This window comes from Nipponia nippon, unplaced genomic scaffold (genome assembly GCF_047370975.1).
Source record: "Nipponia nippon isolate SJK-2023a ecotype South Korea unplaced genomic scaffold, ASM4737097v1 scaffold_10, whole genome shotgun sequence".
NCBI classification, from domain to species: Eukaryota; Metazoa; Chordata; class Aves; order Pelecaniformes; family Threskiornithidae; genus Nipponia; species Nipponia nippon.
Window position 1 is genome coordinate 11,040,287 of NW_028262291.1, and position 24,470 is coordinate 11,064,756.

The 24,470-nt window shown below is 42.3% G+C and overlaps 1 protein-coding gene across 5 annotated transcripts in view; it reads right to left on the minus strand.

Moving 5' to 3' along the window:
* TEAD1 (TEA domain transcription factor 1) overlaps nucleotides 1-24,470 on the minus strand; it is a 163,607-nt gene that overhangs the window by 86,265 nt on the left and 52,872 nt on the right. For 4 of the 5 annotated variants that reach the window (XM_087744652.1, XM_087744636.1, XM_087744618.1 and 1 more), the window contains one exon: nucleotides 20,554-20,807. In XM_087744652.1, the coding sequence (XP_087600778.1) occupies nucleotides 20,554-20,701 (148 nt within the window). In that variant the 5' untranslated portion in view covers nucleotides 20,702-20,807. Of the gene's footprint in view, nucleotides 1-20,553; nucleotides 20,808-24,470 lie in introns of those variants that run through there. The other variant, XM_087744644.1, reaches the window with a different exon arrangement.

A 24,470-nucleotide genomic window follows, 5' to 3' on the forward strand; every position in this document is an offset into this window, starting at 1 on the left:
TCTTTTAAATACCATTATAATTTTTACACAATAGCAGACACAACATAGGGTCTTGCAGCAGGCACTATACTTTCAAATAATGCCTATATTTAAATTCAGTCAGTTTCTGTATTTGCCAAAAGAAACCTGGTACATAAAAAATGCTGCATTAAACTGAACGTTAGCATTAAGAAACCTGTTACATACCTATCTGATTATTATTTATATAGAGTAGCACCCTCCATTTCAAATCCAAGAGCAGAACCTTGCTGTGCTAGATAAAAAAAAAAGAATAAATAAATGAATAAATACACTGCAGCAGGTCCAATTGGCAGGGCCAGCAGGGCTAATTGCCTCCTACTTCTGTCACGGCTGTAGAACAAAAAAGCCCACACCCAAAAATAAGGCAAAAAAATCCTGTCAGGGTCTGTCATGTGTGGCCTGCCACCCAAAGCCTATACCGAAGGGTCGTCCCCTCCCGCAGCACAGGTCTTTTCCTTGAGGAGAGGAAACACTTTTTTTTCCTAGAGCGTATGCAGATCCAAACCGACGACAGCTGAAATATATGTCATTCTAATGGGTTCTGTCATAACTGGGCAAAACACAGCAATGTTAGAAAGCATTTATCAAAGATATGACAGGGCTTTCAAATTATGCTGCCTTTCAACCCACTGCTTAATAAAAATGTGCGAAGTGATAGAACACTTTACGTCGTCAACATCACTAGCAGCAATAGACTTATTTTCTTTGGGAGCAGCTATTCAAAAGTAACTTGACTGAACTTCAGAGTCATAATTATAGGAACTACAGTTAAAGGATTAAAAAAAAAACCAACACCTGTGTGACAAAGTAATTATATAAACCTATTATCTTTAAAACAAACGTTTCAGCTCTAATAAAGTTGCTTGCTTTCCTTTCCCAAGAGGAGCAAAAATTCCCTTGTTCCCTTCAGTCCTTCGGCAGCTCCCATGAAAGGGGAGCCTGGCCTGAGCAAGGGCTGCAGCACGGGCTCCTGACACCTCCGCAGCACTCCTGCCATTTGAAAGGCAATTCAGCTGAACAGACTTGGATGGTAAACTCTCTCGAGCTTTCTACTCTACTCAGGGTTTCTGACATGCTACCTTAATACAATAACAGTACAGAATACGTTACTCTAAGTTTTTTAAAGCTTGCTATGAGGACCACCCCTTATGCCCTCAGAAGTCAAGAGAAGTTTTGCATTGATTTGAGTGGGTTCAGGAGGAGACACAGAAGCTCATGTCCCGCTGAAGACACTGACGAGTTTCCACTAATCTCGGCTACAAAAACAAGCCACCATCTCATGTCACCCTTCAAGCACACACCAAATATCGCTCAGTTTTTACACATACACAAGAAACCTCCTTCAAAGTCTGCAGATTTCAATGAAACCAGAAACTCACAGTGTTTAGTTTTGGTAGACTGCAGCTCAGCAAAGTATGCAAGGAACATGTCTAGCATTATTTGCTTGGAAGTTTTCTGGCTAGCTCTTGGGATGTGAAGTGTCCTCAGCTACAACCCTGTACGTAGCAGTTATTTGTAAAGCTCTGGTTACAGAGGTGGCACAGTGACTCACTGTGAGCATCTCTGACAGGCAGGTCCTTTTTAATTCTTGCCTGTTTATGGATTTAGAGGTCTAGATTTAAGCAATCGGTTTTGTATATTTTGCCTTTTGGGTCTGAATCTGACTGTTATCACAAATATTCACTGTGAATTAAAGTGTTAAGAAATACAGTGCATAAAAAAATCTGTTTATATATTAGCTTTGTTATATGAAGGACTCCACCGCTTACAAATACACTTAGGTTTCCTTACCCAGTAACTTTGTGCGTTACGGACATCTTTCCCTCTGTCTGTTTAGTACCAACCTAGAGTCAAGAACCCTAACACCAAATTTCCATTGCTTAAGCTCCAAATGCTTTACATTTCTCTCATGGCCATTTCACTCCCTGCCTTCTACTTGCAGCACAGAAACAGAGCCAAAATTCAAATTCACTTCAGTTTCTGAAACTTCCTCCTCCTGTTCCCCATTTCTTTATTTCTACAGTGGATTTTTTCCAGTTTGTTCCTATGTTCCACACCTGACAAAGCAGCCATTCCTGTTTAACCTGCCCTGACTGCTTGTGTTTAAGCCCTGCCATCCAAACTCTGCAAGCCTTTGCCCTCGCTGCTCCTCACTGGTTACAAGTGAGAGATGTGACCCATCAGCTGCCGCAGGGCTTTCTGCAGGCACCCATGTTACCTTGCTGCAGGCACTGATGTACCCAGCTGCCCAGCATGGATGTCCCGCCACAGGAGGAGGTGACCTCCCTGCCACCAAGGGTATGCCCGGCAGCTGAAGAGGACAGTGCTGTTCTGAAGGGGCAAAATCTTCCCTTTGAACACCCTTTCGGAAAACCATCACAAAGCCTAAAATCCCACTGATGACCTCGAAACCTGTGAAGCTGCCCATGCCATGGAGAATTAAACTCAGGTGTAAATTCAACTTAAATAGACACCAGTATTACAAGTTTTAACTGGACTGGTACTAAATGATATACTGCCTTGCTCTGTTTCTACACAGAGGCTTCAATTTCCCTCTAAGTGAGGCACCAGTGCAAGAAACCTAGACACAAAAACTATGTCTCTCCCTGGGCTTTCATTTCTCCCCGCGGGTATCAGCCCCTCCTGTCCCAGGCTCACCACACTCACAGACCTGGAAACTCGCTTTTTGTCTCACCACTCCACCGCACTTCAGCTTCCACCACAGTCTTGGTATCTTAGATTATGAATCAAGAGGGCAATGCTGTAAAATAAACTCACTGGTCACATGCCTCTTCCTTGCTGATTTCTCCCAGAGCTCCTAATAAAACCCATTATGTTAAAACACACATAAAGTGGTCAGGCGCATACAGACACACACGCACGCACACCCCTATTTATTAAGCATAGTGGCTTTATAGTTAAGGTAGTATATCAGAGCCCTGAACGGAATTTTTAACTGATATATTAAACAATTATTCCTTTGGCAAGAAATGCATTTGAGCCTCCATTTTCAACAAGTTACTGATTTTGTATGGGTTCTCCAGGGGTATTCAGACTAAACCATGCATGGCACAGGTGTTCAGCCCCAGCTGCCTGAAGGGACCTCCGGCAGAGCAGCAGCTACCCAGACAACAGGACCACCGGGCAAATTGTGCAGAGCGGGCTGGGTTTCTCATGCATCCTCATATCCACAATCCTAATTTGGAGGGAATGCCATTAAAAATAACCCATGACCTCAGTTCAACCTTCCAAGGTCGTACAGTTTTGCCCAAGAGTGGTCCTTTACTTATGTTCAATATGCAAAATAAAATAACCACCCTGCCAATTTTAAGTACAACGTGAAATCCTGGCTCGTGACATCCCAAAATGGAACAGTAAGAGCATATGCAAAAAAATCCTTGTCAGCACTCTCCCGACTGCAGTGGCTATGGGCCAGATTTTTCATGACGCAATTTCCCAGAGGAGCTGGTTTTCAGGCCAGAATCTCACCTAATCTGTGCTGAAGAGAGTTTAGTGGAGACGCATGGGTGAATCTGGCTTTTTGTGTGTAACCTACTATCACATTTTTGTCCAGAGAATTTTGTTCTGTATTTTAGCATCATTCTTCTTAACAACCTGCAAGACAATTTTCTTCAAAGAAAGCTCTTATTAGGCTTTATATCTATGACCTTAGGTTATCTTTTATAGTTAATCTACACAAGCTTAGAAATCAAGTTTTGCCTGTGGTAGCCAGCCCATCAATTCATTCGATTGTCCAGTACAACTTTCAATTCTCACAAGCAATTTGACAATTGCGAGTATTTTGCACTGCATGTTATGAAGTCTAGTGCTGCAAAAATAACGAGACCTGGAATTACACACAGCATTGCAAGTCTACTCATTTAACCATGAATTTTCAGGTAATTTAGATGTTTCGATAACAGGCATACTATAGGCCAACCTGTCATATTACTCTTATCACAAAAATGTCATGTGCCTGTCTCCTAGCTTGCACACATGCCGACTCTTGGACTCTCATCGAACCTTCTGTAATTCACAGGATACACAAAGCAAAATGCATTATTTTTAATGGATGGTTTCATAAATAGCAGAGTCCTCCAGCCACTAAATAGCGCTCTCAAGTAATTCACTAAGGCTTGTAATTCATTAATAGGGGATATATGAATCTCCCTTGATGAGAAAGACAGAAGAAACCTGGGTCAACTTGGCCTGTGAGAGGCACAGAGCTGGACTCTGCTCCTGGTGACTTCTGTCACAAACAGGCAAGGAGAGGAGTGTCCTGCCTTTCCCCCTTGGTCCCACATGAGAAAGGCCCTTTGCTTGGCTACCCTGGAGTCAAATGCTGGCGCAGGCTGGAAAGCTTACTGCCTGTGGCTGCCCACTCCAACCCTTTGCTGGGGGTTAGGAGACTTGTCACCAGCTCATGATGATCGGACTGGCCGCAGCAGGTCTTGTGCACATCCTCTGCTGAGAAAATAACTTCCCGAAGGGAAAGGTGGTCCACGAGGCGGAAGGGGGCAGCGATTGCAGGAATGGCTGGGGCATAAGTCACAGAGCGAGCCCCTGCTCCTGCCAGGAACTGGGGAGGAGGCACCTTGCCCCAGCTGCCAGGACAGGGTGCCCAGGTGCCCATGGCAGGACCAGGACTCCTGGCGGCAATGATGCTGCAGGTGGCGACATCATAAATAAAATAAATCACAACAGATCATAAATCACATGATTTATGGAATGTGAAGAATTTATGAAATGTCATGTGACTATATGAAATCATAAAATAAATCATAAATAAAAATAAAAAATTTAAAAGGCAGCCACCCAGCTCCAGCAGACCAGAGAGCGGTTCGGCCTGGCCGCACCCACGCCATGATGGCTGGCTGTCCCACATCACCAGACACCATTTCTTTCCCACTTTCTCCTCCTTCACCTACTGGCTAAATCACTGCATGCCCTGGTGGGTGGGTGTGGAGACAGGCTGCCTGTGCATAGCTCAGCACCCGCCCTAGAAATGTGACTTCACAACTGTTTGCATGGCCCAAGTTTAGCAACCTGTAACAATATCTCAAATCCCCCTTACTGCTGTATTTAAAGTTAGCTTTACTTCTTACTGCTTTTATTTCTGCAGTTAATTTGCAGCTTGGAGCCAGTGAACTCTGAAGCCTTACAATATGCTATAGTATGTGGTTAACCTGCAGTATCTTCTTAAATTACACGGATGGTTTAATTCAAAGAAAAATGAGCAGGTACAGAAAAGCCAGTCTGAAAGCACACTGTAAACATAGCGCTGCTTTCAGCAAGTTCAATTCACTTCCAATTCTGACCTGATATTTTTATAGATTTAATGAATCTGTCAATTTGATATCATGCAATGGGATAAGTGAGCAGTCAGCTTTGTTGTTCAGGTTTTGTTTTCATGTTCCCAATTAAAAACAAAAAAACAAGCAATTAATGGGAAACATTAAAATGTAAGAATGCAACAGCTTTTAAACATATGGGAGCTTTCATCTGAGCAAGAATTGTTGCTGGAAAAGATTGAGGTGAGCTCACAACTTTCAATCAAAGATCTCTCTATTTCTAAAAAACTTAGCTGAGGTTGGTTAAGGTTATCACATAATAGGTGAATTTACACAACTTTAGAGACTAGCTTTACTAGAATGAATTATTGATGTCTTACTTTCATAAGTGAATGACTTGCAAAAACCGGCATACAGTATGTTTCACTGCTGCAAGCTCTGCAGACTTAATGCAGCTCTGGGAAAGCGAGCCGAATTCTTTCTGTGAATTGCACATCAATGAAAACAAGACTGTAAAGGATACAGTGACTTTGGAAACAGACCAGTCTTTAAAATGTTAAAACCAATTTCTGTACCTGAACCCCGCTGATAATTTATGTGGCCTTATAACTGTTTTTCCTGTTTTCAGAAGTTTTTCTCTTCCACGCTAACTGACAGAAGCTGAACATCTATTTCAGTGGAGCTCTGCCAGTTTATACAGGCTGAGGACGTGGCCCATATTTTTAAAAAGGGAGGAGGTCCTTTCCACTGTTTTGCCATCTGCCAAGCTCTACTTTAAGCTAATTAAATAACACCAAGTTCTAGCAGGCGTTTTTCAGGCCATTAGAGTTTTCCATTTCTGGACCCCTCCAAGTACCCAGCAAGTCTGGCTTCAGGAGAACTGCACCATAGATTCAAGGGTGCCAACAATACTAAATGCCTTTTTAAAACGTGGAAAATATCCTGACAGTTTGGACACTCTCTGCGGTTTCCATCCAAAGTGAGTTTGTGTAAGATCTGTGAATGTGAGCAATCTTACACACTGGGGGTTACTGGAGGATTGCCTTTGAGTATCTGTTGTTTCAACTGCGTCAGTCACTAAGTCGGATAGCACGGGAAACAAACCTGTGTAATGCCCCGTGGTAGACTGAAGGGTGCAGACAGCTTGCTCCTGATAAACAGTGAGGCTATTTATCACGTTGAATTGTTCCCCCCCTTCAGCAGTCCTCGTGTCACCAACCTTGCCTACCCTTTGGTCCAGCGCCTCCACAAGTTGCTCGACCCACTGCCTCTTCCCGCCCTGAGCCCTCCGGCTTCCTCACAGCGCCCTACAGCCACGACGCTGGCTGGGGAGATGAGCGGCAGCAACTGCCCACTGGGAAAAAGGAAAGGCATTTTATTTACCTTCTGCTCTGCAGTTACAAATGTAACAAACATCGAATGTCCCAGAGATACCTAAATGAACAGTTACTCCATGTAACCACGGATTTCCTGTCGTTTTTAGCATTTTCTTTCCCTCTGCTATTCATATGATAAACCCACTTATGCTGCTGGTCTTAAAACAGACTGTAAACAGCCGGAGTAGAGATTGTCTCATCTTGTGTGCACAAGACCTACTACAATGGAGCCTTTATCCTGCCTGCAGACTTTCAGCACTGCTATAATTCAAATACTACTAATAATGATAGTGAATGTGGAATAGTATGAGCGAGACATTAACATGAACAGAGAATAACCCTCTATCAGCCAGAAGCTCTATAGGAATAATGGAGTACACCAGCAAAACTGGCAGGGTTTGCACGCATCCTGCTTTTTATTCTGAAAGAGCCCAAAACACCTTCTCAAATCTATGGAAAGACTGTTTCAAACACATCATATTGAATGAAGCCCTTTTATCAAGATGCAGCAGCCCTACATGCCGTTTGGGGCTAAAAAGGAGAATGACCTTTGCCAGCTGAAACTGTCACTGGAAAAGGGAAGGGAGGCCAGTGCATACCAGCATGGCTGAACAACAAGCTCTGGCTTCTGGTCTGCCTAGGATAAAACGAGAATTACCCCAGTCTAAATCTGCCTCTCATCCATTGTACTGCCCGCTAAGAAAAAAACAAAACCAAACAAAACCCCAACAAACCGAGCATTAATAAGCAAAATGTCCAGCAAACAAGAAAACGGTACTTCTCACATAGCCTCTCGTGCCAGGAGCATCCTGGTTTCAGGCCAGACATAAATGTCAGATCAAGACACCAGTAAGATTTCACTGTCATTTCAATGACACACTCACACCTTCAAGTGAGCCTCTATAGAGGTGTGTGCATATCGGGACACACCTCTGTATAAACTTCAAATGTGATTTAAGTATGTCATCCTACACCGACAAAGTCGTATTAGTACAAACCCGTGCCTATTGTAACTGAATCATGAGTACATGGCAGATATTTTACCACCACTTTAATGGCTAATATAAATAAGCGTAAATCTCCAGTGTACTTTGATTTATATGACCACAATAGCTCTTCTCCTTCCCTTCCTAATTAATTTATCATATGGAACCAACATCCACAGGTTTCCCTTGAAACGATGCTAATGTAAAGGAAAATGAATAGGACTACAATGTTCAACACAGCTGACCAGCGTACAGCGACGGCCTCTTAATGAACAGGCTGGAGCTGCCTGAAACGGCCTGGGTTTGGGGGGAGGCAAGTTTCCTCATGGACGTGGACGAAGGTCTGTGCCTGCGAGGCTCATGGGCTTGAGAGTGTGTTCTGGGCAAGGGAACACCGCGTGGGGTTGGCTGCAAGACGCTGTAAAAAAGGCCCAGAAGTAAAGCAGTATTTTAAAATGCACAGTATTCCTGGCAAGTCAAATGCTTTGCAACTGGATGTAAATCATTGCAAACTTCAACTTTTGTTTCCACAGAACTTTTTAAATGTTTTTGCTTTCACACACGGGGCCCTGTTCAGCATCTTGCTGCCATGGTGTTTTTCTATCTTGACAATTCACTTCCGTGAGCAGGCATGCAGCCAACTCAAATGAGACTCAACGCAGTGAAAAGCCCTTCAGGTAAACAGTGTGATAAGCTAAACTGCAAAAACGAGACAATGTTTTTGGACTATGAGGCAGTTGCTATGGAGACGGTTGCTAATTAACTGCATTCAGCCAAGAGAACAAAGGGTTTAAGGGCAGACAGGACTCTGTATCTTAGAGTGAGCAATGCATAACATCTTATGCAATCTGCACATCTATCATATCTGGAATACCTGAGCCTTTGCTTAGGTTGCAAAATACCTCAGGAAATGACAACAGGGTGGTTTATTCCTTTAAATTTGAACTAATTTTTAGGTAATTAATGATCTATCAGTATTTAAAAAACAAACAAAATCCATACTTAGAAGGCAGAGGTATCATGAATCAACGCATCAAGTTGGGACTATATTAAACATTGAAATGATTTACGTTCATTCAGAGTTACTGCTTTCACAGCTAATAAAAATGCCATTGAAAAATCACTTCTAAGACAATATAACGTACCTAATCTATTATTCTCTCTTGCATCTTAAAAATCATTAGCTTACAATGCTTGGAAAGCTTAGTAAAATTAATTCTTTGATTCCTTCCTAAATGAAGTTCTTAGAAATATACCTTGGACCTAAATACTGTATTCACATTAAAGTGGGCTACTCTGAACAGACACTGAATTACATTATTTTAAAGGGCTTATATTTTGGGATAGCTATGTATTATGATTCTTTACTCTTTCTATAATGCATTGTAGGCCTACAGTACTCTAGGAAAAACATAAACTTGTCGGAAGTGACATAAATCCCAGAGCAGCATAGTTCCACCTTATGGAGTCCCCGTGTGTTCCCGGGGAAACTGCCCACACGCACGGCAGCCCCCTGCAAACCCAAGGGCTGGGGCATTCGCCGAGACCTGACGAGCCCTGCCGGTGGGCGAGAGCTGCACAGGCTGTGCTCGGGCCAGACCAGGCACCTCCGTATGGTATGTGGGCAGATCCTAACTCACTTTTCAGATGAAGACTTTGAAAGTTGACCTCTTTTCCTAAGTGAAAGCTGAGAAAGCCAATAAAAAGCAAAGTTACTGATTAGAAAGCCTCTCCTATTAGAGATGAAAAGCCAGTGGATAAAATACATCTGTGCTAACACAAGATTTCTTTAGGTCTGGATAAATAAGGCAACATTTTTCCTTTTTAAGTCATTAAATATACGATTTAAATAAAAACAAAAGAGGGCGCTTTTTTAATGATTTAGATACTGTTAGGATTCCAAGGGTCACAATCAATTTTGAAGTTAAGTCCTTACTAAGGGGAACGGGATGAGTTCACACCTCATATGAGGATATTACTTCAGCAAAGCTTGCTTCACACTGAACAAGCAGTACATTAATTTACTACACGAAGGCCTAAGGTTTGGGTTTTTTTTGACATTTTAAATTATGAGGCATCTGCAAACAGATCCTAAATCTGAATTGTACATGGATTTTCCACACCAGCCAATTCAGATTGCCCCTAGACATCCCCTCCAGCATTAATCACTCACCCACACTACTGTAGTTCATATTTCTTTTACAGAAACAGAGGTCTGCAAGATTCTTAAACTCTTGCCTAGAAAATAGAAATTATTACTTATGTGGCAAACTAAGTTTTAAACATAAGGGACCCAATTCTGCCTTCAGTTACACTGCCATAAATCTTTAACAACTCCATTAGATTTATAACAGTGTAACTGAGGAGGAAATTGAGCCCAAGATATTTTCTAAATCGGTAATTAAATAGCAGAATTTCAGTTTGGCACAGAGTAAAGACCTCTTAGATTACGTCTTTGAATAAGGCTACATACTTTTTTGTTCCTTGAATAATGATGTTATGAGCAAATTAAATCATCTTATTTTCACCAGCCTCTACATTACTCTGTGGAAGGACCGTATCATCTCATGGAGGATCAACACGGGGCTAAATATTGCCTCACTTTCCCATCCACTTTCTCTCTCTCTTCTCCATATAAATGTTAGACTCTTTATAGCTGTCCATTATTTGTACATGGTATATAGCACCTCAAGGACCTTTTCTTGTTTGTTTTCAAGGAACTACTATATTAAACAAATGTCTAATAATAATAAAATGGCATTTAGCCAACTCCCTTATTAGAGGTGCAAGACATCCTGTGGTCACATTATGCAGAGATTGTACTTTTCAGAAGATGCAGCCTGCTCTCCCAGCGCACAGGATGTGGTGCAGGAAACATGGTTTTGCCACAGTAGCCCCAAGCTCCCCAAGGGTCACTGGATAAACTGTGAAAGGGGCCCCTTCAGCATTGAAACATAGATGGCACTGGGGGGAAGAGGGCTCAATTCCCAGCTCTGCTATAAAACTCTTTTTGACATCGGACAAGTTATTTAATCTCGCTAGACTTCTTTTCTTCACTGGGGTAAAGGCAGCTTGTAAAACTTCCTGTCTCGTAATTTTAATAGAAGCAGGTTTTTTCATGGCTATTTTACCTCATTTTTATCTTTGCTCAGTATTTCCAGTTCTAATGCACCTTTCCTATTATTTCCCACTTTGCTAACCTCACACGCCAGAGCCCACGCTGTCCCCACCAGCTCGGTGCGTGTCACGCTCGCAGAGGTCAGTGGGAGGCTGTAACTTGGGACAACTGCTACCAAATGAGGGCTGAGAGAGATCAATAGCCTTTGGGGCAGCCAGGCCAGGCCAGAGGGTTGGCTGAACTGTCCCACCTGCTAATGACACTCCTCTGATAACCCAGCTATATAGCTCCAATAGTCTTTTTCACTGCCTTGCTGGATGGAAAATTCTGCGGGTGGCTCCTCCGTACACTATCCCTTACAGTAATTCTCAGCACTTTCACAGCCTCTGGTGATTAGACCTCCTATAGCTAAAAATACACCATGCAGTCTAAATATGTAACAGACAATATATGCCTGCATACCTCACCTATCTAAATATATGCCTACATACCTATCTAATAACTACTAAGAATATGAATCATAATATGTCTTTGCAGATAGCTCTTACAGTAGGTTGCATTCAGTTGCCAAAGCAAAGAAGGAAGGTCCCAGCCAAGAGGTAAGCAGTTCGTTGTGTGTAGACCTCCTTGTTGAGGTCTCTTAAATACATTTTAACTGGCTGGAAGGGAACACATTATATTCACACACACACACATATTTGCACATATATATGTGTGTGTATATATATGTATGTAGCTATTCGTAAGCACTTATTTCACCATTAGTTGTACTAAAAGCTTTATTGCTGACAGTCTATCCAAGGAAGAACTGAACAACTGAAAATGCAGTTCTTTTTCAAAGACTTAAATGCTGAAGTTACCAAATCACATGAAGGCACCTGTTAAAATGATTCAAAGACTACTTTCACTATGGAAAATTATTTTACTACTTATCTACAGTTGTCAATAATAGCCATAAACAACAGTAAGCCTGCTGTCCCAGACACCTGGAATTGGAACCATTTGGGTTAACATTTTCTTTTTCCCAATGCCTAAGACAGTAGTGTTACCTGTTAGTTTAGGGGTAAAACTGATGCTGAATCCAAGTGGCTGAAAATGCTTTTTTCATCTGTGTTCCCTACTCATTTGCATTGCTAGCATGACATAAAAGGCACTTTAAACTATGATTTTATTTAAGTAATGCTTTTCGTTTTCATGCTAACCAAACACCGGTTGATGTTAAGGTACAAGTAAGCAAAAGTGAAGCAACTTCAGGCAAACAAGCTTGAAATGTTTTAGCTTTGCTGCAATTATTAGGCATGCTGAAAAAGCATTTCGTTCCTTATCTGCAAATGTAGTATAATATACCTCACCTACTTCCACACAGATTACTGGAATATGCTCCTTAACACCCCCAGGCGTATATTCTGTGCTGCTGTCCCCAAAACTATCAGACATCAAGTCTGATACTGTTGCCTACAGGCAAACCAAGATTCAGCTCAAACCAAATCCATCACTGCCTGTTGGGTCCCCTGCCTATCCCCGCCAAGGAGGGCAACCAAACAAGGAATTGGGTTTATGATCTGATCCTTTTTGATGGCTCAAACACACGGTAACCTCTGGCAAGCTTACTGCCCCCTTACAAAGGCAGGCCAGACTTTGTGCTAACTTTAACTTTATGCCAAGTTCCTAAATTCTATCAGATTGTGAGGGTGCAAGACAGCCCGATCTCTGGATTTCTCTCTTTTTTTTTCCTTTTTTTTTTTTCCTTTTCTTTTTTTTAAACAAAACAGAAAGGAGATCTTGATAAAAGCATGAAATCTGCCTACATCCAGGAAAATCCTCAGGAGGCTTGACCTAGTTGGAGATGGCTATTGTAGGAAGGCTGTAATTAAGCAGTTGCGATAGTGACGCTGACTTTGCGCACCAGAGAATGCGCGTGTTGACCACAGTTTCTATTAGCAGTGCTTATTTGAGTCCTCTGTAGGTAAAATTGTAATGGTGTTTGACTGACATCCGAGCAACTCCCATGGTGTGCAATGCTTTCTCAGGGTTTCAATTTCCTCATGAATTTGGGATGCATTGTTGTCCCTTCTACAATAAGTCTAACAACCCATGCTACTTCCCTATGTTTAAAAGAGCATTCATGAGGTGGAATTAGCACATCTAGTTCATCTCTCTCTTCCTTCCCCAATTCATATTATTTTTGCTGACAAAAACACGTCCTTTAATCATCCAATGTAGAAATTTTAGTATGCCTAGAACAAAACCAAAAAGCTTCAGAGGAGCCTTTTTCCATTAGCTAAACCATTACTTCTACTGAAAGTCTGTAAACTGTTAATCCATTAGTGTCCAATTCCTTAAACTATACAGTCAGACTAAAATCATCTGGAAGCCCAGACTCTGAAGTGTTTCTCTCTGATGTTCCAGACCAAGTGTCCCACATTAAATTCTTTGTAGGATAGGAAAATATTCATACAATGGTATGACTACAACTTCTCAAGGGCATCACAAAAAAAAATCCTGCATGCATCTGTGAGGAAATCCCTGTAAGACACAGTTAAGATACATATTAATTTTGAATAGCATGGCCCTCAGGGAATTGTGTAAGACTGATGTCACAACAACCACAGCATTTACTCTCCAACAGTTAGCCCAGGCTCACTCCTGTGAGGTGTGGGGTGGGATATAAGGCTGCTTCTCAGGGGACTACATGTCCCCAGAAAACTAAAGATGCTGTAAAAAGTTCTTTGTGCTGCCACTGCTCCTTGCTCCCTGTAGTGTTATTTCTGATCACACCCACACTGAGCAAATCCACTAGGGGAGAGAGGGAACATTAGGATGAAGTTTCCCTCCCGACGTGGTTCAGATGCCTGGCTTTCACCACTCATCTCACTGACCCCAGCTCCGCCTGGCTTGAACAGCCGGCTGGGAGTCTCCAATTCCAGCATCTCTTGGATGCTGGTGCAAGCCATGGTGATGGTGCTGACTGTGGTGGTGGTACTGGTGCTGCTGGTGGTTAATGGGCCAATTTTTGATTATTTTTTTTCTGTTACTGATCACATAGGACGCTCTCTGCACTGCGCAAGTCTCTCTCTTCATAAAACAACAGTTTCTATGTTTTCTTACCTCTTCTGATTCTATCAGGATGTCCAGAACAGGGGTGTCTAACATGAATATAGCTCACATTCCACATCCCCACATAAGCACTTTACTGGAGATGGGGGTCAATGGGCTGCTGCTATGATTGTGTGAGATAATTTAGCTGGTATTTGAAGCTGGTGAGAAAGGAGACACTTCTACCATAACCTCGTATTGGTCTCATGAAGAGGAATCCAAACCTGACAGCCCACCGTAACCCCCAAGAGATTGTGGGCCTTTCTTGTCTAACTTGAGTTGTCCCCAGGTTACCTGAACCAGAAGGTGTTCACCCTGACATGCTTCTAGGAGCAATCCCAGTTATGCAAGGAAGGAGATCAAATAAGTAAGTACATTTTCTTTTATGCTATCTACATGCAGGATTTTCAATTCTCTTGAGCTCTCAGTACTGTGCAACCAACTAACACGCTCCATCAGCCTGATCAAGGCTGTCTTAACTACCTCCTAGTGCGACAACCCTATTTCTTAAGGCTGCAAAACTACGCCTTCTGCAATTACAGGATCACAAGTTCATCTTGTGAAATCAGTGCTAGAAGAAAAATGAGCTAACATAAAACATACTAGACAATCACCTAAATGTATCCTGGATGTTCTAGTGAGGTTGCATCACTTCAGTGCTCTCATGCTAACATGCGTCATTTCTAAACAAGGGTTTTACTAAAGGAACAGTGTCATAAAGGAAAAACATCCTCTTACTCTGTTTAGTATAGCCATTTGAATAGGTCTAGCCATTAAGGGACTCTTAAGTGGTCAAATGCCTGATCTGAACCTGCCCTTGTAGCTTCCACTTAGTTCCAGGCAAGAATTAATGTTGCTAGTAACTCCTCTGTACAAGGGTACCTACTAAACACTGGAAGACTTGGGCAGCAGCCATACAGTTTACTTGACATTGTTTCCCACAAACAGGCTATAAACAACCTTCTGCGAGTTCTTCTTTATGACTGAAAAGAACATACTTAGTAGAGACAGGACAAAACCCGTAGTGCTAAAAAGCACTTCCAAAGGACATCCTGCTTTTTTTCGTGCATAGTTTTTCAGCAAAACTTTCTAGTATAACTTCCCGTTTCCTCTGGAATACGTCATTCTCCTGACCCCACACAGCCAAATGGAGCACTTGATCACTGTGCCATGTGTGACCTTGCACAACATTACTCACACTTTCAGATGTGGTTCTTCCCACAGCCTGCTCTCTTCTGCCTCCTCCCCAGGTAGGAGCTGATACCCTTATCATGCACAGCTCTTGCAGTCCCACTTAGATTTCCCCTTGAAGATGGCAGCTTAAAGCAGACGGGGAAAAAAAAAAGATTCTCTACCTCATGAAGACTCTGCCACTTTATCCCAAACCATTGACAACTTACTCTTGAAAGCCCAAATAGACAGATTAAACCCTGTTCACCCACGTTTCCGAAATCCTCGACAAGTAAGCCCAATACCCTTCATTTCTAATGACAGCAGTGCCTATTGCTCAGCTCACAAAACCAGATTGCCTTCTTGCAAGCACAGCATGCTGATGTTGCAAGAACATCACCAGATTGCAAAAATGTTTATAGGCAGATTTGTTCATAATCTGAGTAATTTAAGTAGTAACTTCTCAAACAGACACTGTATCTTTGGACCTTCGTTTTCTTCAGTTTTAACTGATTGCTCAGCACAGGCTTGCAGCCTGCCTTCATGCATGCGCTGGGCCATGACGTAATTACAGTGAACAATCACAGGATTGCAAGAATGTTTCTAGACAGATTTGTTTACAATCTAAGAAACCCAAATAGTAACTTTCATAATAGGAGTCCCATCTCCAGTGCATTTTGGGTATGTTGCTGTGAGACCAAAAAGGAAAAATAAAAAAAACAAAAAATACAACAGCGTATCTTTGTACAATGATTACAATAACAGACGAATAAACATGCAACCTGATACTTCACATCTGGTATTTCATCACTCCAAATACCTTATTCGCATTCAAATATATTTAATACTGTGGAAACTTTATAAGGTAGTGATGTCTTTATGGAGGCAGTAACTTGCATGGAACTTTTAAAATTAAAAGCGATAATAAAAATAATTTGTAACATGTTACTGTATTCTTCATAAAGCTAGTTACCTCGCAGTTTCCTGGTAGAAACCCAGAAAGACATCTAATAATAACAGTTAGCTACAGAATCACACAAGCCTACAGAATAGAATTTCTTTTGTCGATGCACTAGTTCAAAGTTCAATTTTAATATGCAATTTATACAAGGTGCTTTGGAAATGAAGACTATTATTACTCATCGTGCAAAAATTCTATCATCTGAGCAGAAATTTTTATGAAAGGATCATTTTTGCTTTACTGTCATGGTAATGCAGGCCAAGAGACTTTATGCATGACCTAATAAACATATACAACAGTTTTGAAAGGCTGCTATGCACCTTCTCACGTTAATTAGTACTCATGCTTCTCCATAAAACAACTAAACACGCTACAAAACTTCCTTTTTAAGTCATCATTAATACACTCTTAAGTAGTTTTGTTGCAGAGGTGAATACCTCCGATGCAAATCACAATGACTAATTTCATTCGTAATTGAAGAGCTGTTTACAGGTCTCAAAAATTAAGATCAAACTATTTTCTTGTCTTAAAGGCAAAAGCCACCTTTGCTACCCTGAGGCTAAGTCAGCAATGCTGATGCTAACACATCTGCAGGCGTTATTATGCTTATGTTACTTTGGCATTGTCCCTAGAGCTGCACTAAAGCTGCATCTCACTATGGTTAAATTTCAAAAAAAATAAAAAGATGAAAACATGCACACAGGGCCAAATCCATTCCTGTGGTAACTCCAGTGACTTCAGTGTTACACCAGGGATAAAAGTAGGGCTGCATTTCACAGCAGCTTTCATTCGTGTAATCTTTTCCAAAACACTCTCCCAGGAGCAAAGACAAGCACAGGCAAATATCCTGCCAATAAGTGAGTTCACAGGAATTGCTACAAGTAACTAAACTGTCAGCAGTAAAAGACCAACAATTGGAACAAAGTACAAACACAGGACAGCCAATGCCCTCTAATGGGTTAGAGTTTCACTATGTGCTGGATAAACAAGGACACAGAAATTCATCGGAATTGATCTCTGAGAGGGGAGGCAAATTACAGGGTGTCCCACTTTGTGCTAGTGGATGATATTTGTGTTTTATCAATACTTCTTTTGAAATGGTACAGATGAAAAAAATTCTTACCAATACCTTGCAAGACAAATGAAAATGACTCTAAGAGTTGAGCCTTTCCTCCATGGGCTACACTCAACAGCCTCCACAAAGAATGTGAGCATCAATTTATAGATGTGTTCCTCTATCCTCCTTCCAAGCTTTTGTATTTATTCCCTCCTCTCCTTTTTTTTTTGTTATTTTACTTACCACCAGTCAACGCCATGCTAGGAGCAAAACCAAAACTGTAAGACCATCACAAGCACACAAGCACACGAGCACACAGGAAGGGGGAAAAGGAGTGATGGATAGTGCTTTCCTGCAGAAACCTTATCACGGGTTTCTTGGCCTTACAGCACACGCCATTTCTCTCAAGAATTTCCAAACTATGGTTCCTGGAATTTGCCCCTCTGAACCAAAACAAGTGCCTTTGCTTCTTACCCAATCATTTCCTATAAATTTAAAACCAAGAGTTTCATTAAGTTTTTATTTTGTTTTCTGAGGGTTTCTTCAAGGAGCCGTAACCCTGTACTGGTGGCAGGGTCAGCGGCAGCCTGAAATGCTCCTGGTCTCACACAGGTCACGACTTTGTCCTTACAGCCTGAGGATGCCCCAGGGCCAAAAAAGTCAAGACATCCCCTTCCCCCTCCCCAGCCACAGGGCCCAGCAACCCTTCTCTGTGGGGTTAGGATTGAAACTCCTTTGTTCTCATAAGTTACTTTTTTGGGAAGGCAAGAGGAGAGGAAAAGGCCCTCCCTTTCCCTTCCCGCCTTCGTCCAAGATCACAGCTGTAGAGGAACAGCTGAAGCGATTCGGGCTGCCCGGAGAGGTCACAGATGTCCCTCGGTACCGCTGGGGCAGCTCTGCCAGTGCGAGCCACGCTGCTGCTGCCCCGCTGGCACCGCGGGCAGGCGCCCCTTGGCCACCCACCCCGCACGCTCCCCGGATTTCAAGCCCCCCAGTCCTGCTCAAGCAATCCTCCAGGTCCTCCTGAGCCAACCGCCCAGCAGCCTGTACACAGCCCTCTTGGAAACACCACTTTTAAGGACAATTTTAGACCACCACAAAGAACAGTGAAGAAACTCTGGCTTCTGCTTACATGAATGTCGCAAAGCTCTCATTAAATCAAAGGCAGAGACTTAAAAGATTTCTTCAAGCAAAATCTTTGCTCTTCTCAAAGTCTCTCTCCAAAGATAAAAAAACTACAATTGCTTAACTTAATCCACACAGAGTGATCATTATATTTGCTTCCGTAAAGATCATATTTGTTCTAGTGCCTATATCTAAAGGTAATTCCAGTCAGAAAATGAAATGGTGCTCTCCTGACCTTTTGTGTTATATGGTTCATGAATTACTGACACATTACAATATCCCCCAACACTATGGAAGCTTAGAGATATTGCAATGTCTCTCTTGTAAGTGAAATAAACTTGGTATGCCACTAAAAGGCATTAAATTATTTTCATTATGCCACACAGAATCTAAAACACTTACACTGTTTTGATTTCAAAATCCTTGGAGAACAATTATGCTCTCAGGGCCATAAGACTCTATTAGAAAGTCCTCAGAAACCTAGCATGGTTTCAATAAATCCTCAAACACTACAAAGCAGTTACTCAGCTTGAAGAATGAAAACATGAGTTCATCCACTGCAAAGTCAGGATGTGAATTCTGCTCATACAGTACCCTGCACTTCCTAACAGGTTTCTTTTCTTCCCAATCAGGGCAACGTTTTAAGTCAAGTTTTCAGCATCGAACATGCATACCTCCTTTTTTGATTGAAAATAAACAATATTTCATTTAGGGTGAGCATAAATACGAGATGTGCATATATGCTTACGGTATTACTAGCTAGCAGTATTAATCAGCAGTTAGGTATGCATAAATAGTTTTCTACGTATATAATTTAACAAATGTTAACATTCAGGATTAGAGAACCATTAAATTAAATCAGTGATTGTCGAAATGAATGGATAAATATGTTAATTTCTTTAATTTATACAACGGCACAAAGAATGCTTCAAAACACCAAAAATCAGATTTCAGGGGTGATTACTGTGGTTGTAGGGATCCCGATTTAAAAAAAAATGCAGCCACCCTTATTTTGGCTGATGAGGCTGTTCAAGCCTAAGTAGAGCTTTTGAGCATAAATACACAATAAGCTTGTTTGTATATACACGCTTACGTCCTCCTAGGAAGAGCACAACCTTCTAATTAGGCAAATCATCTCCCCTTTCCAAAGGAAAGTAACAACACCGCAATGCAATCAAAATAGGGGGAAGGAGAGGACAAGAGAGGTTATATTCCCCTGTGCAGGGAGAGAAGGGGAGGGGGGGAGAGGGAGAGAGAGAGAGAGAAAATAAAAAGCAAACACCCAGGCAGGAAACCGGGGCCCGGCAACTTTCTGCCAAGGGCAGCTGAGATGCTTCATCACAACTCTCTTTTTCCAGACACGACGTTTCGTGCGGCCGGCAGGGTCACACGGCAGCTGCGCAGGGAGCCGGGGGGGGGCTGCTGCCCGCCCGCCCGCGCCCCCCGCCGCCGGCAGCAGCAGCAGCGTCCCCGCCGCTCTGACCCCGGGGGGCCGCGGGGGCACAGCTGGTGGCAGCTGCAGCACCATCTGCTTGGGGCTGCGCCCCCTCAGCCTCGGGACGGCCCCGCCAGGTAGGGGCGAGGTCGCCCCTCAGTGCCCTCGCCCCCCCGCCGCAAAGGACAGCGGCCGCCCGCCGAACGAGGAGCCGGAGCAAGGGCTCCGCCGCCCGCAAAGAGGAGCTTGCAAAATGGAAAAGGAAAAGCGACGGAGCTTGGACGAGCGGGACGAAAGCTAAGGAGCCCCGGAGAGTGCGTGCAGATGTCAGTATCCCTCGGCGGAGCGTATATTTATGGAATGCCGTCAGCACGTCATCTGATTTATAGCAGTTTGCATGGAGCGAAGGGGAAAGAAAAAAAAAAAAGAAAAAGAAAGGCACAAAAGCACCCCTAACTTGCCTCTTTCATCGAGAGGCTTCCGAACGCGACAAGGACTTTATCACTTTGCAGTTTAATACCGCGTATCCTGCCACGCGATCACACAGGCCGTATTTCCCATTTCCCTTTCTTCACCATTTATCGAAAAAGAAAGAAAAATGTTTACTTTTTTTTATGCTCAAGGAGTGACACATTTAAAAGCTTCTTTTAAACATTCCCATTCAGCCACGGCATAGCATTCATTAAAGACACAATTCTGCATCAATGTCCCTTCCTAGTGCCAGCGGTGGAGGGACTGGTTTGGGCAGTCCTAAGCAACGCATCAGCCCAGCTGAACTCCCTCAACTTCACAAGATTTCTTCAAGATTTACTCCAAAAATACCAAAATCGGAGCCAGGGATTTTCTGTAAAAACAAGCTGGGCTTTACAGTTCTCATTGGGACAATTATTTCCAAAGGCTAAATGTGTGCCACTTACCATACATTTTGCCTTCATCTGATAAGATGATTTTCCTCCTCCCACACGGTGGATAGATAGCTAGAGCCTCCTGAAAGCTCTGTTCAATGTCAGGGCTCCAGACACCTTCTGCATCATTGTCAATAGGTTTATCTGCAGAATCACTCATTCTTTCAATATCTTCGGCAGGACTCTCGCTGCCGCTCCAGCTGCTGGGCTCAATGGTGATGGCTGAGGTCTCCAAGCCTAAGCCTGGAGTCTTAAAGGAAATAAACCTACAAAACAAACAAACAAACAACCCCAAAACGCATTAAAGACATGGAACTTCAGGCAAACATTTCTGTCTACTTCTGATACTAAGTTAACAGCAGCTGAGCAGTAACAGCAATAATGCAAGCATGGGAAGCACCCAGGGAAACTAAAAAATGAATAATCATTCTATCTCAAATCAGCAGAGGTGGAGCAATAAGGTTATGCTTTACTACATTTTCTGTGTGCAATTACATGAAGGCATAGAGTATCAGGTTATTTTTCACAGATAGTCAAAGTGGGTCTTAATACTGGGGAGAACTCTGTAGCACGTGACGCATTTTATCTGGCTGAAGACTGGCACCCATAAAATAATGAGCCAGATCCTCAGGCCGGGGTAAATCAGCATACTTCCACTGCCTGGAAGGGAAGTACACCAGTTTATGCCACAGCAACCACCAGAGCCTAAAATCACTTAAACCTAAAAACAAAAGCAAAAACTATTGTTCACATTCATCCGGATGTCAGTGGAGTAAATGGAATTACACTGGCAATGACACAGCTCAATGTGATTAACTGGAAAAGGCTGTAATTTTCACATCTTACCCAAATAAATAACACAATCAGAATCTGAGCTACATACAAACAGAAATCTTTAAAATGATAATACCAGAGAACAGAATTACAAGAAGAGATATATACTTTGCCTGTTTTAAAAGGTCTCTGTCACAGAACCATAGCAGAACAAAAATTACAAGCTTCAAGTTGCTGAATCAATTTAATAAGAAATAATTTAATATAGCTGCACCTGCTCACACCACCAGAGCTGCAGATCTGTCAGTGTTCCTTTTATATTTTTGAGAGAAATACAACTCTGCTATAAAGACTTGCTCCAGGCAAAAAAGCTGCTATACCAGACCAAATTCATCTCTGGTGTAATTCTTCGGGAAGTCAGTGAAATAACACCAGGAACAGATTTGGCTCAACATGTCCAGGCATAATGCAGTTTTATTTTGAAAAACGAAGAAGTTTGGTGACTCTAACTGATCTAAGTGGATGGGAGTGTTCAAACATGCATGCACGAGCTGCACACGCACTTAAAAATCCAGTTAGTTAGCTAAACACTCAAAAACCCCTAAACTGTAACATTTTTATTTGGCTGGGGCAGATGAGAGCAGGCCTTTTCCGCACACAGAAGAGTGGGGCTTCCCCTTCTGCACACCTCCATCCTCACGCTGATACACCTCTCCATGGGGTCTCAGTATCTCGTAAAACAACAGGTGAAAAGTGTCAGAACGGCGTTCACCCCACAGAGAAAGAAGGGGAGGCTGTGTGTCAGAGGCCTTGACGGTTCTCACAAAACACTTTTGGGCTGGAGAACTCCCTGAAAGAAGAAATATTTTCAGCAGCCCTCACCCGAACTAACCAATCAGCCAATCACTAGAGATAACCAAAACCTGATTGTCCGGTCCCTCGGAGGCTACAGTGCCTTGCAAAAAAACAGAGCTGAAACTGGGGAAACTGGGAGTAGTCTCTCAGTCTTGCTAACCAACGTTACCGGTCTGACGTCCAAAGTATGGGGTATTTCCACTTCTCCGGGCTCTAACAGGAGCTCGGAGGGATCAGTACAATGCGAAATGAACTCCCATGAACTTCATTTTCCTTACTTGCATGTCTGTTTCTACAAAGAGGCATTTCTTAACTTCGCATTTGCTTGAACATTTCAGCACAGCTTATAAAAATGTTAGTGCCTACCCACCAGTAATCTCAAGGCTAATCAGCGTCACGAATGCCTTTTAATAACTGATAATGAGGGAGCAGATGGATTCACGGGAACCACACGCAGATGATAAGTGGGTGGGAAGTCTGGCCAAATACACCACTTATTGTCTGGGAAATCCAAAATGTAGCAAATTTTTAAAGTCTCATCACAGAGAGGGAGATGTAAACCTTTGTAAAATAGTGAAACACCATCCTTCATAATTCTCTCAAGGCTGAAGGGTTGATTCAATCCTTACAAGATTTGAAGCTTGTATGCAAGGTTTAGCCAAAACAAACGCAGCAATGGTGGGAAAGAACTGACAAAAAGAATCCTGTCCACTTAAGCCTTCAAATACAGGGGGAATTTTAAGGTAAGTGAGAGGTAATTGAATGTTGACTGGGGTAATTAGGGGGGGGTTCAGTTTTACTGACACAGTGCAGGGAAAAATGGCTACCGGAGGTTTTATTGGCCTCACATGATTGAGACCACGGTTTAGCATTTCACCAGAAGACAGCCCGGAGCAGGACTGTTTACTGGGTCAGTTCTTCAAAGGTGACTCAGGGAGGAAATCCTTCCCCTCCCCGGTCCTGGGCGTGCAACGCACAGCACAGCCACGGGCATCTTTCGCTCAGCCCAACCACCCTCCGCTTTCAAAATCTGCCACAGTCATAGCCTCAAGTCTTATTATCGTCCTATAAACCAGCCCTTGTTATTACATTGTACTGAAATAATAATTAAAATGCACACGAGGAAAACAGAGAGACTCTAAAGTAATTAATGTTACTTGATATTCATGTTAGATCTTGCATTGTGTTTACTGGTGAATTTTCACTAACGTGCTATCTCCCTTCCCATTCCTTTTTACCTACTTGGATATCATCTTGAGGCATTAGTAGCTACTACTTCAGCCTCTAAAATGTAAGACGACCAAGTGTTTCTTCCAGAACATCTGTACAATAGGGGTGGGGAGCAACCTGCTGTAAAAAAAAAAAAAAAAAAAAAAAATCCTTTCATGTACTAAAGGTTGCTTTTAGTGATTTCCATTGTGGTGAATGCTGACACTGCAGATCAAGCTAGAAGACCAAGGGGCAAAAAACCTTGTATTACAACCACTAAACGGCTCCCTCTTATTTCAGGAAAATAATGAGCTACTCGGTTAATCACTTCCAGCTCAGCTTTATGTATCAAAAGGCAATTCCACCTCCTCCTTAGCTTGAATTCTAAGGACCCAACTGTGACGAAAAATTTCAGACCTGTTACGTTGGAGGTTCAATGTGATTATCAAAAATAATACAAGCTGTCAATACATGAGCTTTGTTGCACATTTCTCATGAGCTATAAATCTCATGTGAAAAATGTGGATTTACAGTCCAATTTAAATTTATAAAAAATTAAAACTAAAAAAAGCAAGCCTTCCTTTCAGTAGAGGAAGTCTGCTTTCAGTAGAGGAAGAGTTAATGTCCTGGAGGCAAGTAACCCCACCCCCCATCCCCCCAAAAGCAGAGCTTGCACACATGACAGATTAAGTTGAAGAGTTCTGTATTTGCTTTTTATCATGTTAACTTTTAGAGAACCAATTTCATGCTTGTACTTTCTGTTAACAAAATTAAAATACCTCAACACCACCCAGAAAACCAACAAAAACAACCCAAAAAACCCAAAAAACAGATTTTGGCTAACCTTTTTGTACTTCTAAGATTGCTTAAAGAACACTGCGGCAGTTTAAGAGGTCTCTTTTCAAAGTTTCTCCTGTGCATAAAGCTCTTCTAGTTGGCAACCTGAATGCATCTTTCTTGCATTTGCTGTCTACTCTCTCTAGTTAAGTCAATTCTATGTAGTTTTCTCATGCAGTTATTAAGGCACTTTTTCTATGCATGATGGAGGTATGTTCCCCCCTCAAACAACACAATGTTACATTTAGCAATGA